The following is a 12750-nucleotide window of genomic DNA, read 5'->3' on the forward strand; positions in this document are numbered from 1 at the left end:
TATAATCTTTAGTTTATCTGAGTCTTTTCCTCTTTCAAAGCTATAGAAACATACTGTGTGAGATTTAGAGCTGGATTTTACCCTTTCTCCCAGTAACAAATGGGAGTGATGTCACTTGGCAAGGACAGTAAATACACTACACTATAGCAGCTACAGTCAAGTCCAATTTCATGTCTACATAAAGCTCTTAATTACTGCTGATAGGGTCATAAGGGCCATCTTCCCTTCCAAGGGAAACAGTGAAACTGCTGGGACATTTTGCCAAACATTTTCAACACTTTTCCTAAATAGTCTAGAGAGCAACAATTTCACAACGTATCCATATCAACATATTGCCCATACTGCTGTACATCATAGATATTAATCATGCAATTAGCTGGAGTACAGTGTTTTGGACTGGAGGACTAGTCAGACAAGTTCAAGGAGAATATTAAACATGTTTACTTATGAAATTGACACAACACTGAATCGTTTCTGACTCATTACAGTTTGTAAGCATGGATTACAACATTTCTCTCTTCTGGTTTCCCTGAATGTGAAACATGTGGACCACACTGTTAGTCTCTCCCTCGGGCCAATTTTAGCTCTGAAATGTTGTTAAATTGAGATGCCCATTTGATATCACTGTGATGGCAGAGAACGCCTGCGATGCCTCGCTTGTTATTTTTACAGAGTTCAACTGTATTACACATTGTGGTGCGACAAAGCGGCAGGGATACTATGACAGATTTAAAGATCAGCAAAGTATCATTTATCCACTCTGTGTGTAGAGCTTAGCTGATTGCTCAGCTATTTACTTTGTAAAGAATATTTTAAGATTCCTTAAAGATAATGTTATATTTAAACTTGAGAGATACTTTGCAATGTAAATTCTGTTGCTGTACTTCTGCAAAATATACTCTGAGATTACTTGACATTGAACCCACTGAACTTTAAAACACCAACATGGTTGGTTGCATTATCTCTATCCTCTCCCTGCCATAACTGCATCAGGGATAAAATGGAGACCGTATAAGCTGCAAGAGAACGGAAGACCTCTAATAGGAGTGACAGAGGGTGGATCAACAAGGTTTAATATAGAGCCAGTAAGGTATTTTGGGACCTGCATTTCAAAGGTGCAAATACCTCCCTAGACGGTAATGCAAACTAGGACACCGGTGCACCTCATGCTGACAGGAAAAGATAGAGTTGGACATAAAAAACGTGGCATTGGCCTTAATTGAACAGTGAAAAATTCATGGTGTCAGTAATGGATAATATATACATATATATTTTGTAATTCTTCATACATAAATTTTAGTTTCTCTGAAATATAACTACAGTACATCTGAAAATCAAAATCTTTGAATGGTATGTTGGAGTTCTGACTAGACCCACAAGAACTCACGTACATTCATCCTCAACCATTATAAATCCATAGTAAAGATCAGTGCAGGCCTAGTGGTTTCCAATGTGGATTTAGGCATAAAATGTTAAATTTCATAACTGACTGAAATCAGCAGTGGTGTGCTTTATTATGCTGAGCCAAACTGGGGAATTGAAATATGAATTTTTGAGGGCCAGAGCAGGACAGGCCCAGTTCGGCCCCTGCTGTGTGTGAACAGCTCTCACCTTTCTAATCTTTAATAAAAACACAGCCAACATACTCTTCATTTACATTAAAAACAGGCTCCTTTGTTTGCAATTAACTTTTGACTTGTGAACGTTTGACATGGTGTCTCATTTGGTCTTGTTCAAAGCACTTTACTTTGGCTCCCCTCTTCATTACGTGGACTTGAAAAAATGTGTTGATTCTCAGCATCCACAGCTTGTTGTCAGATTCATTTAGATCTATAAACCCCTCTGAGGGTTGTGTCTCCAGTGGCCCAACATGATGTCTGGCTGCATTACCAGATGTTTAAAAGGCAAATTCAGGGTCTGCAGCTACTTCTCTACTCTTTCTGCAATGTCTTGGCCCAGTTTCATGAAATACTTCACTTCTGACAAACCAGTCAGAGCCAGTGAATATGCGCACAAAGGACTGAAAGCACAGTTGCTTAAGACTGCATTCTGTCTCAATATGATGACAGAAGAAACATGCTCTCTGGCCTTTGTAATGAAGAGCATGCAATGAGAAAAAAATTCATCAGATTTAAGCTCTCATAAACAGAAACTTCTGTTTTGATACCTTCCTGTATAATTAAGATCACCAGCTTACAGTGCATATCTTGCTGTTCAGTTTTTGTGAGCATCTATGAAAATATAGCAGCATTTAAATGTTGTGACACTCAATTAATGTACATAAAGCCTTGTAGTTTGAGAGAAGTAGCATGACATTATCAGCAGCAAACCTTTGGTGACACACAGCTGTGGTGTCTGTTAAAGCTGGCAGTAATGAGGATAATTAATAATCAAATTAAACCAACATCATGAACCTTCATCACAAGAACAATGTTTTGTTTTGTTTTTTTTTTTTTAGCTCAGTAAAGTTTCACTTCACCAACTGAGACCCAGAAGCACCCAGGCCTTAAAATATTGAAAGTGACTGAATAGTGAGTGACGATCAATTGCTTTAAAAGTTAAACTGAAATTAGAACAGCATCAACACAGGGTGTAGGGAAGTTCACTGCCATCAAAGTACAGGCAAGGGGGAGTGAATGAAAATTAAAAAACAACCAAGACAAGCTAAATCTTGGCGAACAACAAAGGCTGCAGGTATTCTAGCTGACCAGATGTTCAGATAAAAAAGAGCCATGTTGGGCATGTTGTTTAAGGTACCGATGATATAAGATCCAAGAAGGGCCGTTTTACTAATAAATCCACGAGTTTGTGAGCTTATCAGACACCAAATCACTGCACAGCAGTTTGTAATGCTCTAGCACTGAATTTGACAACTTTGGAAAGTCATCACGTCGAAAATCATTTTATTTTCCTTCTTGGCGATCATCAGGTCAGAATTTTGGTATTCACATTAAGTAAATTACACTGAATGTGCACTTGAATGTAGATGATCAGCCTATGCAGTGCCTGCCTGAAAAACCGCATTATGTCGCCGCAAAAGTGAAGCCAGATCCACCGTTTTTTTTGGACAACGCTACTTTTTTTTTTTTTTTTTTTGCAGTGGCTTAGTTGAAATGAATGAGGGGTTGTGTGTTTTTTTTACGCAGTGCTGTTTTAACATGGCCTAAGGACAATTGCTGAAAGCTGTCAGTGTACCGCTGAAACAAAAAAATGAAAAAGACAAAGAACCAGAGGTAGAAAGTATGAAGTTTTCCACAAGGCAACACAGCCAGAATGTGTTAGGCCAATTACAGACAGTCAAACGTGTGGGATCGTGTATGAAAAATGTAATCCTTTCAGATAACAGTCCAAAGTCCATCTTCCTCTTCACTTTTCCTGTTGGTGTGTCCTTTTTCTCCCGAGAGAATAAATTCTGCTCTGGAGCACGTATGCTGCCACTTCGTCTCAAAGTCCTTGCTTGTTTTCCTGTTTGTGGTTCATTTGTGTTCACAGTGTGATTGTCTGGCTTTTTTATAGCAGGAACTTTTTCATAAGTTCGACTTTGTGTTCGTTCATTAGAGTTGCACTAATTAGCAGCAACTGTCTTTTGTATTTTTGATGATTTGTTGCAGTACCATACAATGACATGATTATCATTTTAAATGATACGATGTCAGTGTTTTTACAATATCTCAAAAGATCTCTCCATCTTTCATTATCTCTCTCTCTTCAGGCTAAATATTTCTATTATGATATCAATTTGAGCTCTCATGTGCTCACACAGTCTTTACATTTTGCAAAACAAGCAGACAATACCTCATATCTCTGCCTTAACCAATGGTGCATTTACAACAGTCTAATATAATATTCAGCCGTTTTGTATCAAAGATCCAAAGTTCGTCTTATAAAAGTTCAACCAATTGCTCTTAGAAATACTTACTGAAGCAGCACACAATCAGTTAACTGGGTCTAATTTCCAGTTTAGCATCAAGGTCTGTGAAGTCTCTGCTTCAGGAAGTGTCAGTGGATCAAAAGCCAGAGGTATTACAGTTAAGAGATGCCAAATGTATATCCCATAATAAAATGCAGTTATTAGCGCGCAGGTTAATGAGTCAGTGGCAACTGTGATTGGTCAGGTCTCCTCGTTAGGTTATGTCCAACCAATCAGGCCGCTTGTGAGGCTTGCAGGTGTGAACATCCACAAGGTCCTCGCAGTCATTGCACTCCACAGCGCAGCACCACTTGAACTTGCACTCACACTTGGTGACCCGTTTAACACGCATGGTGTCGTAGCCCCGTCCACAGCACATGACCTCGCAGCCGTCTGTGCCTCTGGAGGACTTGTTGCACACTCTGCCTGCTGTGCCCAGGGAGCCTGCAAAGATATGTATGTATTTGTGTTACAGGGAAAGTCCTAATTTTATACTATAATCAATAAAAAAAAAAGAAACGTCTGACATATTTTTTCATATGAATGAAAAATCAGGTAATTTAAAAAAAAACCAAAAAACATTAAACAAGCATTAACACCCCAAAAACTAATCCAAAGCTAACTAAACAGACATAAGTAAATATAATTGAGTCATTGTTAGAGAAGTTTTGTTGTTTTTTTTATAAATAAGACGAAAAAAAAATTGGATTATGTTACAAAAACTAAAATTACCAAGGATAGCATGCAAATTAACCAAGACCGAGAACAGTAAAGACCTAAAGACTGCAAAACCAACAAAAGGTTATAGGCTCTAACCTCTACAGGCAAGATAGATCGATAGAGATTAGAGCTTTTTCCTGAAAAAACAGATGCATGCTTTTGTTGGACATTAGGTTGGTGATATATGAGTTTGCGGGCTAGAAAACCAAAACAATGCTCTATGCTGTCTCTGGTTAATTTACTGTACCCTGATAGTCTTACCCTAACCAGTCATCCCTCCCTATGCCTAACCCAACCAATGAAGGCAACAAGGACTGGCCAATCAGAGAAAGAGTAGGGTGGGTCATTCCATTGCCATTCTAGGAAAGAAAATGGGGGCAAGAGGGACAGCAGGGTTGGGTGAGATTATCATTGGATTAAATAACATTACACAGAGTTACCTGATCCAATGATAATATAAAAGCATTGCTAAGTGCAGCTTTAAAGGAGTTAAGACTTCTTTTGGGAACGACACGTACCTTTCCTCTGGCACATGCAGTAACTCTAAAGACACTGTTCTTCAGTGGCTGTTAAATAAATGTCCTTGTCACATATCAGCTCACCTTATTTCCATTTTGGAAAACCTCCAGTGACGACATACCGTAGATGTCCAGAAGTGCTAATGTTGGCAGTTGACCACCTCTGAACACCAGTGGATATTTTGATGCTGAAAACTAAAACTGCTTCTCCAAACCGAATATCACTTTTCCCACACTCTTCAGTTAGCTTCCAGACATGTTGACAGAATAGTCTCAGAGTCAAACACAAAGGTGTCCAAGTACTCAGGTGTTAAATCTAGGCCTAAGATCAGATGCCACGTCTAATAACAGAGCATCCTTGAAGTAAAGAGAAAAGGATAAGAGGAGATATTCCCCTCAGGCTCTAGGGAGTGGAGCTTAATACTGACCAAAGGAAGGATTTGAAAAATAAGCCTGCATGTATCCTTAGGCTGTAAATTCCTATACAATGGAGATTAGTGGCGAGGAGGGTCATAAGCGTATTTTAAGATCACCTTTTAACAAGGAAAGACAGTCTTTCTTTTGAGTGAATTCATCTTCATTTCTCCTCAGTTGTCAAGCTGTAACCAAGCTAACAGCAGGGGAGAAGTGGGAGAACCTGATAAGTTCGTACCATCATGTCCGCTGAGCACATATGCTGTCTAACCTAACCCATTAACAGTGAGGTAGAGAACTCATTCACGCTCTATTGAAGGGGTTGGATTGGAGGAGAGAGGCAGAGCTTAACAAAGCAAAGCAAACTAGGTATTAAATGAGATGTTAAAGGTCAAATCACTGAACTTTAAGCTGTAAAGGAATGTAAGCCTTCAGTGGACGAGTCTCTGATTCTTGTAGATTGTGTAAAACTGACATTGGACCAACCATTTGTTTGACTTGTACATGAAAATTGGCAATTTGGTGCTGCAACATTTTATATTAAAAAACATAACATTTGTAACCTGAGCTGAAAAATGCTTTGCTGAATCTCAGTATCTAGACTGATGATGTTTTGCTGATGATGGAAATATACATAGGTGCATACTAGGGCTGTCCCGATCCAAGTCCTCTAATATAGGGTATCTTTCAATAATGAGTGCAACCCAATACTTTTATTGGATTTTTAAGATGAGAAATACATTAAGTATGGCTAAACGCTAAAAGGGTTGCATAAGAATTTGTTTTTAGTATGCATGATTAGGTTTAGATAACACTTAAAAAAAAAAAAACAAATTGAAAAAGAGCACTGAGTTTGGAATGTGTTGTAAATTACAGCTACCCATCGTCTTACAGCTTTTATGTTCCTCTGCTTGTAAAGCAGCAATTCAAACTCTTTTCAAGGAACTCCTAGTTGTTTCCCTTTAATTCTAAAAGACATAATCATACTTCATTCATTCACTCACCTGCTGTGCGGTCCATGAGACAGTAATCTGGTGAGTTCTCGACATACACCAGCTCATTCTTGGTGCTTCCCTTGAAGTCCTTGTCAGCCACCATAAAGCCCGTCCCGTCCTGGTTCATGGTCACCTCGATGGCTGTGTTGTACTTCTTGCGAAGGTAGTCTCCAGTTCGCCTGAAGTCAGACATAGCCAGCCAGCAGGTTCTCAGAGAACAGGAGCCACTGACCCCGTGACACTTGCACTCCAGCTTCATAAAGCGCTTCACTGCCTAGAGCACAGGTCAAAGGTCACAGGGTGTTAAGCTTATGAAGTTGCCCATGGCATGATGAAGGTGTGATCATCCCTGCTAGCACAACCCAGCTTGTCACCTAAAACTAAATGTACTGATTAAAGCTAATAAAAGTTTATAATGTATGCTATTAGATTTGATGTAATTTTGGAGTGTTGCCTTCACAAGAACCCAGAAGGATATTTTACTATTCTCTTAAAAGCTAAATCAAGTCAGTAACTTAAACAGTGCAACACTTGATTATTAGTGGTTTATGTGGCTAATTTTCTATCCTGGTATATTTACTTATATATTGCAATATTTATAGGACTATGTGTTGTGAAATAGTAATTCCTGTGGAAACTCTGAGATTGGAGCCTACAAAGACATTGAAATAATTAGTTTATACTAATAATTAGTAGTTTGTCACAATGGTGCAAAACTCAAGGCTAGCTTAGCAGCTTTTACCAGAGCTTTCAACCATGTCTCACAGTCTTTATCAGCACAATGAGTCGTAATGCTTATGTATAGTTATATACTGTAACTCCCTCTGCTGAAAGCTCTGGAAAAAGCTACTAAAACAGCGCAGTTTCCAGGTTGCTATAAACTTTGATTTTGCAAGATTTCCCAATTAAAGGGATGTTTGAAAGACACTGTATTTAAAAAAAAATCTTGCAGTATAATGTATATTGTCATATGGCCAAAGCCTACTTGAAATAAAATGTTCTCTTAAATAAAACCACTAAATTATTCAATATAAGATACGGTAGGACGCAGGCTTACATGTCTAGAAATGACTCTACTGCAACGCAGAACGATATTAAAGCTCATTTGTTAACATTACAGCTGCCACTCACCATCCGACCGCACCGGTTGTTGTGCAGGTTCATCAGTGCCCGAGCGTCTTTCACCATCCTCTCTCGAGCATCCACGAAGGCCTTTGCAAACTTTATGCCGTAGTTGATGTTGTCGCTGCATCCGCCCCAGTCAAAAGTGCCCCTGTCATCGCTAGCTCGTCCTCGCTTTTGGCTGTCGCAGTTGCAGATCTTTAGCTCCCCCTGACTGCAGGCCCTGGTTATGGCGTAGACCACTCCTGCTGAAGAGATGGCATACACGAACGCTGCCTCTCTGCTGCCTGGTGCACAGGAAAGAGAGGTGTTGCAATGAAATCCACCAGAAAAAAATGTATTAATATCAATGGGAAATTGTTTTCGCTGCTGCTTATGTTTGATAGGTGAGTGTTGTAAACATCAGAAACCACATTGGTTTTGTTGCTTTCTTTGGTAAGATTCAAGATGTTCTTTTAGTTCACGGTGTTACTGCTCAGGAAAGCAGCCTTTCTCCTGTATATTCCAGACAGCAGGAGCACAGAAATCAGTCCATTTATGGTGGATGGTCCAGACAGAGGTAGCAGCATGTCAGCTATAACATTACAGTCCAGCCGACTCTCCTTTCACCTTTTTAATTTGCACAGATGGCAGCTTTCTCAGTCACTGGGCTATGTTTTCATTTCAGGCAAGAGGAGATTTTGGGGGTTATTTGGTCTGGCTTTCCACCCACCTCCCATCCTCATTCCTGCTCACGCAATGAAGCAGAACACAGGCGATATGTCAGGGAGTAAAGCTTTGTCTGGCTGCCAGAACCATCTACCCAAATATTTACATCTCCTATTACTGTTTATACATCACCAGTGTGGTGATCTGCTACTTGTTTTCAGAGAATATCCACTTTCCCAATCTTCCCTCATTCTGCAGAAGGTAAAAAAACCCCACAACACTATCTCTTTCTGTTTGTATTTGAAGGCAAAGTTGATTTAGTAAGACACCTATTAATTCTCTGCTTATCTGGTAACAGCAGGGACATTTATGAGGATGATTAAACTCGAGTGTCACTGACATAAACAACCAATGCCATGCATGTACAGAGAAGCCAAGGACAGAAATCCCAGCCACACATGTGCAGACTCACTTCTCAGCATCACCCTGCCAAACACTGTGTGGTCCCGGTCCAGCGTGCTGCAGTTCCAGCGGTGGTGTCTGAACTGGTGCTGGCACTCTCTGATCCACTCTTTGGCTCCCTCACCGATGGACTGCATCAGGTCCGGGTGCCGCTGGCACAGCTGTCGCTGCTTGTTCACCAGGCCTGGAATGTTGTCGCAGATCACCCGAGCACCCAGCGCTCCGATGTACCTGCAGACACAGATCCAACACAGTATCGATGACGCACTTAACCTGTCTATAGGTGTACAGTATATTGTCATCTGTGGCTCTGGCTCTCGTCAACTGTAAGAAAATAATCATTGAGGAAGGCATAATGATGTCAGCAGGGTTATCTTGGTCTTGTGCAGCAATCGGGCAACGTCTGCAGAATGGAAACAATGGGGAAAATCCTCTTGTAATTCTGATTTGGGGGCGTTCATGTATCATTCTGAGATTTTTCACTGCTAACTTTTTTTTTCCACACCAATAGGCTAAGTTAGCTACCTTTGCAGAGTTATGTATTTGTAGTGGTTATCCACAGTGAATCCAGACAAACTGTGCACCTCATTTTAAATAGCTGGATCAATTGCATTAGTGATAATATTAAATTAGAGAGTTGCATTATGGGTAATGAAGGATCCAGTATCTTTGGAGCTTGATGCATCCTGAAGACTCGAGGTTAGGAGGTTTGTGTAAGTACAATACTAAATCACCTTTAAAGGCAAAGTTGGACATTTTGGGAAATATACGTATTTTACAGCAAACTAATTAAAATGTTACATCTTGTTTGTTTAATCATTACAAATATGTAAAAATGACTTTTTAGTATAGGTTTGTGTGCTGGACTATCTTGGTTGGGACAATGGTCGGGTAGAAGAAATACGCAGAAGATATAATCCAGCACATAACTCCCGTAAATCGGCCATTTGACATTTTAACACTGGTTTTTTGTACAGACTAAACAAACAGGATTCATTGTGTAAGTGAGCTTTCAAGGTGCTGGTAGCTGGATTTTATTATTTTTGGCCAGGTAGCTAGCCGTTTACTCCTGTTTCCAGTCTTTAATTAAGATGCATTAGCCGACTACTTCATAATTAACACACATACGAGAGTGGTATCGCTTCTCTTGCAAGACAGTGAGTAAGCATATTTTCCAAAATGTCACACATCTGCTTAAGTCTAGACTATTGATTGGATCCTACAGCGTGCCCATTTTTCTTCACATCACAGCCCTTTTCCACTTGAGACTCGCATATTCAGGATGTAGAAGAGATTATTAAATTCCTCACGTTCAGTGAAAAGCACCTCTTTCCCTGTGACAGGCCTTTGCCTCCTGCTCTATTCAGACATAATCCCTCACTTTGTAGCAACTCTTAAAAGGGCGGATCACGTGCTGGTGGTATTGTGACACTGGGGGGTCTCTTATCAACAGGACATGAGGACAGTCATCTACAGTGCAAGTGACCGCTCAGGCCTTTCCCTCCCAGCCTCACAGATCAACCGTATGCAGGCGCAGGCCCCCCCCTCCTGCTCCCTCCCTCTCTAAGCCTGCACGCTCCACTCTCCATCCGGATATCATTATAGTCCCTAATCACAGCCACATTTGTGTCGCCTGGCCACTGAGACAGAAACGGACGTAGCAGGCAGTTTCCACTCCCGTTATGGCTGTCCCAGTCCCGTTCTAACTGCGACTATCTGCCTGAGCAGTAAAGCAGAGCAGAAGCACTACTTGTGTTTATTGTGTCGTACATACCGGCTGTGTCAAAAGACCCCTGACTGTCTCCAAGAGGACACACACATAGACAGAGAGAGGGAAGGGGATCCTGTGCAGCAAGACACATGGTGCTCATCTACATTATCGCAATGGTTAAAAATAGGTCCTGACAATACAAACCAGGATAAAATAAGTATTAATCATCTGGACACAAAGCGTCCAAGCCTCTCCCGCTCTGCCTCTCTCTCTTTCTCTGGAATTTCTTAGCGATTTAATCACAGCCTTTTTCATGAGGTATTTGCATAAGACAGCAGCAGGTTTACACAATGGCAAATGCATTTGGCTCTCTTGGGAAATTACAATTCATATTACTTACAAAGGGTCCATTTTTAATCCAAATCCATCTGTAAAACAGAGTCTAATCGTTGTGGGGTGCAGGGCCGTAATTGAAAGATAAAGGAAGAATTAGAACGGCTTCACTGTGGTTAGTCAAATAAAAAGTACACATCAAATACAATTTCTGTAAATGTGACCTGACACACAAGAAATACTATTTCAGGTGGGTGGGATTGAGAAGGCAGGGGGTGTTTAAAACCTCAAGAGAAATCATCAAGGGGCATTTATTCATGCACCAGCGCCTGCACCTGCCACTTACTCTGGGCAAGATGGATGGATAGGGGAGATTCCCCCCAACACCATTAATCTTCATAGACACATGACACACACTGCTGTGCTGAACATCTCACTTTGCATTGATGTTTAAAAAAATCAGCACAAGCATTCCCATGCAGAGGTGAACTAAGATGAAAGAGTTCCATGTTTACTTTTTTCTTGGAGGAGAAACATTATTTTATGAAGGGTTGGTGGGGAAAAAAATTGGCAGAATTGAATCATCAGAATAAAAGTTTGAGATCATATTTGTCAAATAAGCAGAAAAAAGTCAGATAGATCCCTTTTTTGCCCTTTTCACAATATTCTGTCTTCATACCTGACAGAGGAATTACATTTAAGAGTAAATGACTACACTTAAGAGTAAAATTTTAGTCATTTTCTGAACTTTTTTTCTACTCTTTCAGAGATTTTAATCAAATTGATAAAAATCTGATCTAAGTATCAAATATCTCACTCACCACCACGATGAATCCACTCTTGGTGTGAAAATAAGCAGGAGCAAAATAAAAATGAAGTATATTTTAGAGATGGGCTTGGAGTGACGTTGTATTTTTGTCCCATTTCTGATCCCCATTGCCCTGCTGCTGTCTGATAAGCTCCGAGATTTCACCAGAGAAAACATGTTTCTTCCTTTCATGTGTTGGCAAAAGCTGCACAATCAGGTGCGAAAGTCCTTGACGATTTTCTGCCGTCCATCACTGGAGAAATATAAGAAGTTCTAAAGGAGGGAAAGTGGTTTTAAACTCCATCAGTTCAGTGCTGGTAGTTCAGTAATGCCGTGTTCTGTCAGTACATCCATAATCTTCAGTGGCGTCGGACATTGTAATTAATGAGTGAGCAGAACGAGTAAGTAACAGTAAATTCAGCTTTTCTCCCCCGCTGTTGCGCACCGGATTTGATGTCACTAAAGCTGCGGGAAGTTACAAAGCACAATATCCAAGTGGTAAAAGTCAAATCGGATAAGAGTCGCCTGGAAGTTCCGCGGATGGGACACCCAGTGTGCGCACCTTTGCTCCTGCAGCCGGGAATGAAGATGCGCACAGAAGCGCGCAGCTCTCCGCGGCGGAGCGTCAGCTGTCTGTGACCCCCCCCTTCCTCCCTCCACCCCTTTGTCAGAAAATTACAAATAGCGCTATGCAGACCAACAGGCAGCAGGAATGGAGATGTATATATTTAGTTGGACGGAAAGCAATCCGTGCCTGTGGTGTCCACCAGTTGGTTTAAAATCAACTTTTTGCCACTTCAAAATAACCAGAAACATCCAGCTGGTGATATTCTCACAGTACTGAATCCGGGTGTGTGTGTGTGTGTGCGCGCGCGCGCGCCTTTACTCAGCTTTCAGGTCATTATGTGTCTAGTAGCATTGTGAAATATCTTCCTCAGGACTTGTTACACCTTGGCATTTTGTACACCTAGGGTTCGGTTTATTAACAGTTCTATAAAAGATAAAATAATAAAATATTTCTTTACTTCCTGTGCTAAAATCACACCAGAAAACTTCAAACCGTTGAGTTCAAAACCATTTCAAACTTGTTATTATACTTCATGTTTGGA

At 40.6% G+C, this 12750-nt stretch overlaps 1 protein-coding gene across 1 annotated transcript; it reads right to left on the reverse strand.

Moving 5' to 3' along the window:
- Positions 1-3096: 3096 nt before the first annotated feature.
- Positions 3097-12225, reverse strand: wnt2ba (wingless-type MMTV integration site family, member 2Ba). Its single transcript, XM_070958404.1, has 5 exons — positions 11655-12225; positions 8800-9020; positions 7689-7966; positions 6567-6831; positions 3097-4354 (listed from the first exon to the last, which is right to left on the reverse strand). The coding sequence occupies exons 1-5, from the start codon at positions 11831-11833 to the stop codon at positions 4125-4127; spliced, it is 1173 nt and encodes a 390-aa protein (XP_070814505.1). The 5' UTR covers positions 11834-12225; the 3' UTR covers positions 3097-4124.
- Positions 12226-12750: the final 525 nt, after the last annotated feature.

This window comes from Chaetodon trifascialis, chromosome 3 (assembly GCF_039877785.1).
Source record: "Chaetodon trifascialis isolate fChaTrf1 chromosome 3, fChaTrf1.hap1, whole genome shotgun sequence".
NCBI lineage: Eukaryota > Metazoa > Chordata > Actinopteri > Chaetodontiformes > Chaetodontidae > Chaetodon > Chaetodon trifascialis.

Excerpts from the sequence above, each read along its gene's own strand:
- wnt2ba (XM_070958404.1), bottom strand. The coding sequence starts at position 11,833 with ATGAAAGGAAGAAACATGTTTTCTCTGGTGAAATCTCGGAGCTTATCA. Across the intron at positions 6,832-7,688 it reads ACAACCGGTGCGGTCGGATG|GCAGTGAAGCGCTTTATGAA; the intron begins GTGAGTGGCAGC and ends CCTGTGCTCTAG. Across the intron at positions 4,355-6,566 it reads TCTCATGGACCGCACAGCAG|GCTCCCTGGGCACAGCAGGC; the intron begins GTGAGTGAATGA and ends ATATCTTTGCAG.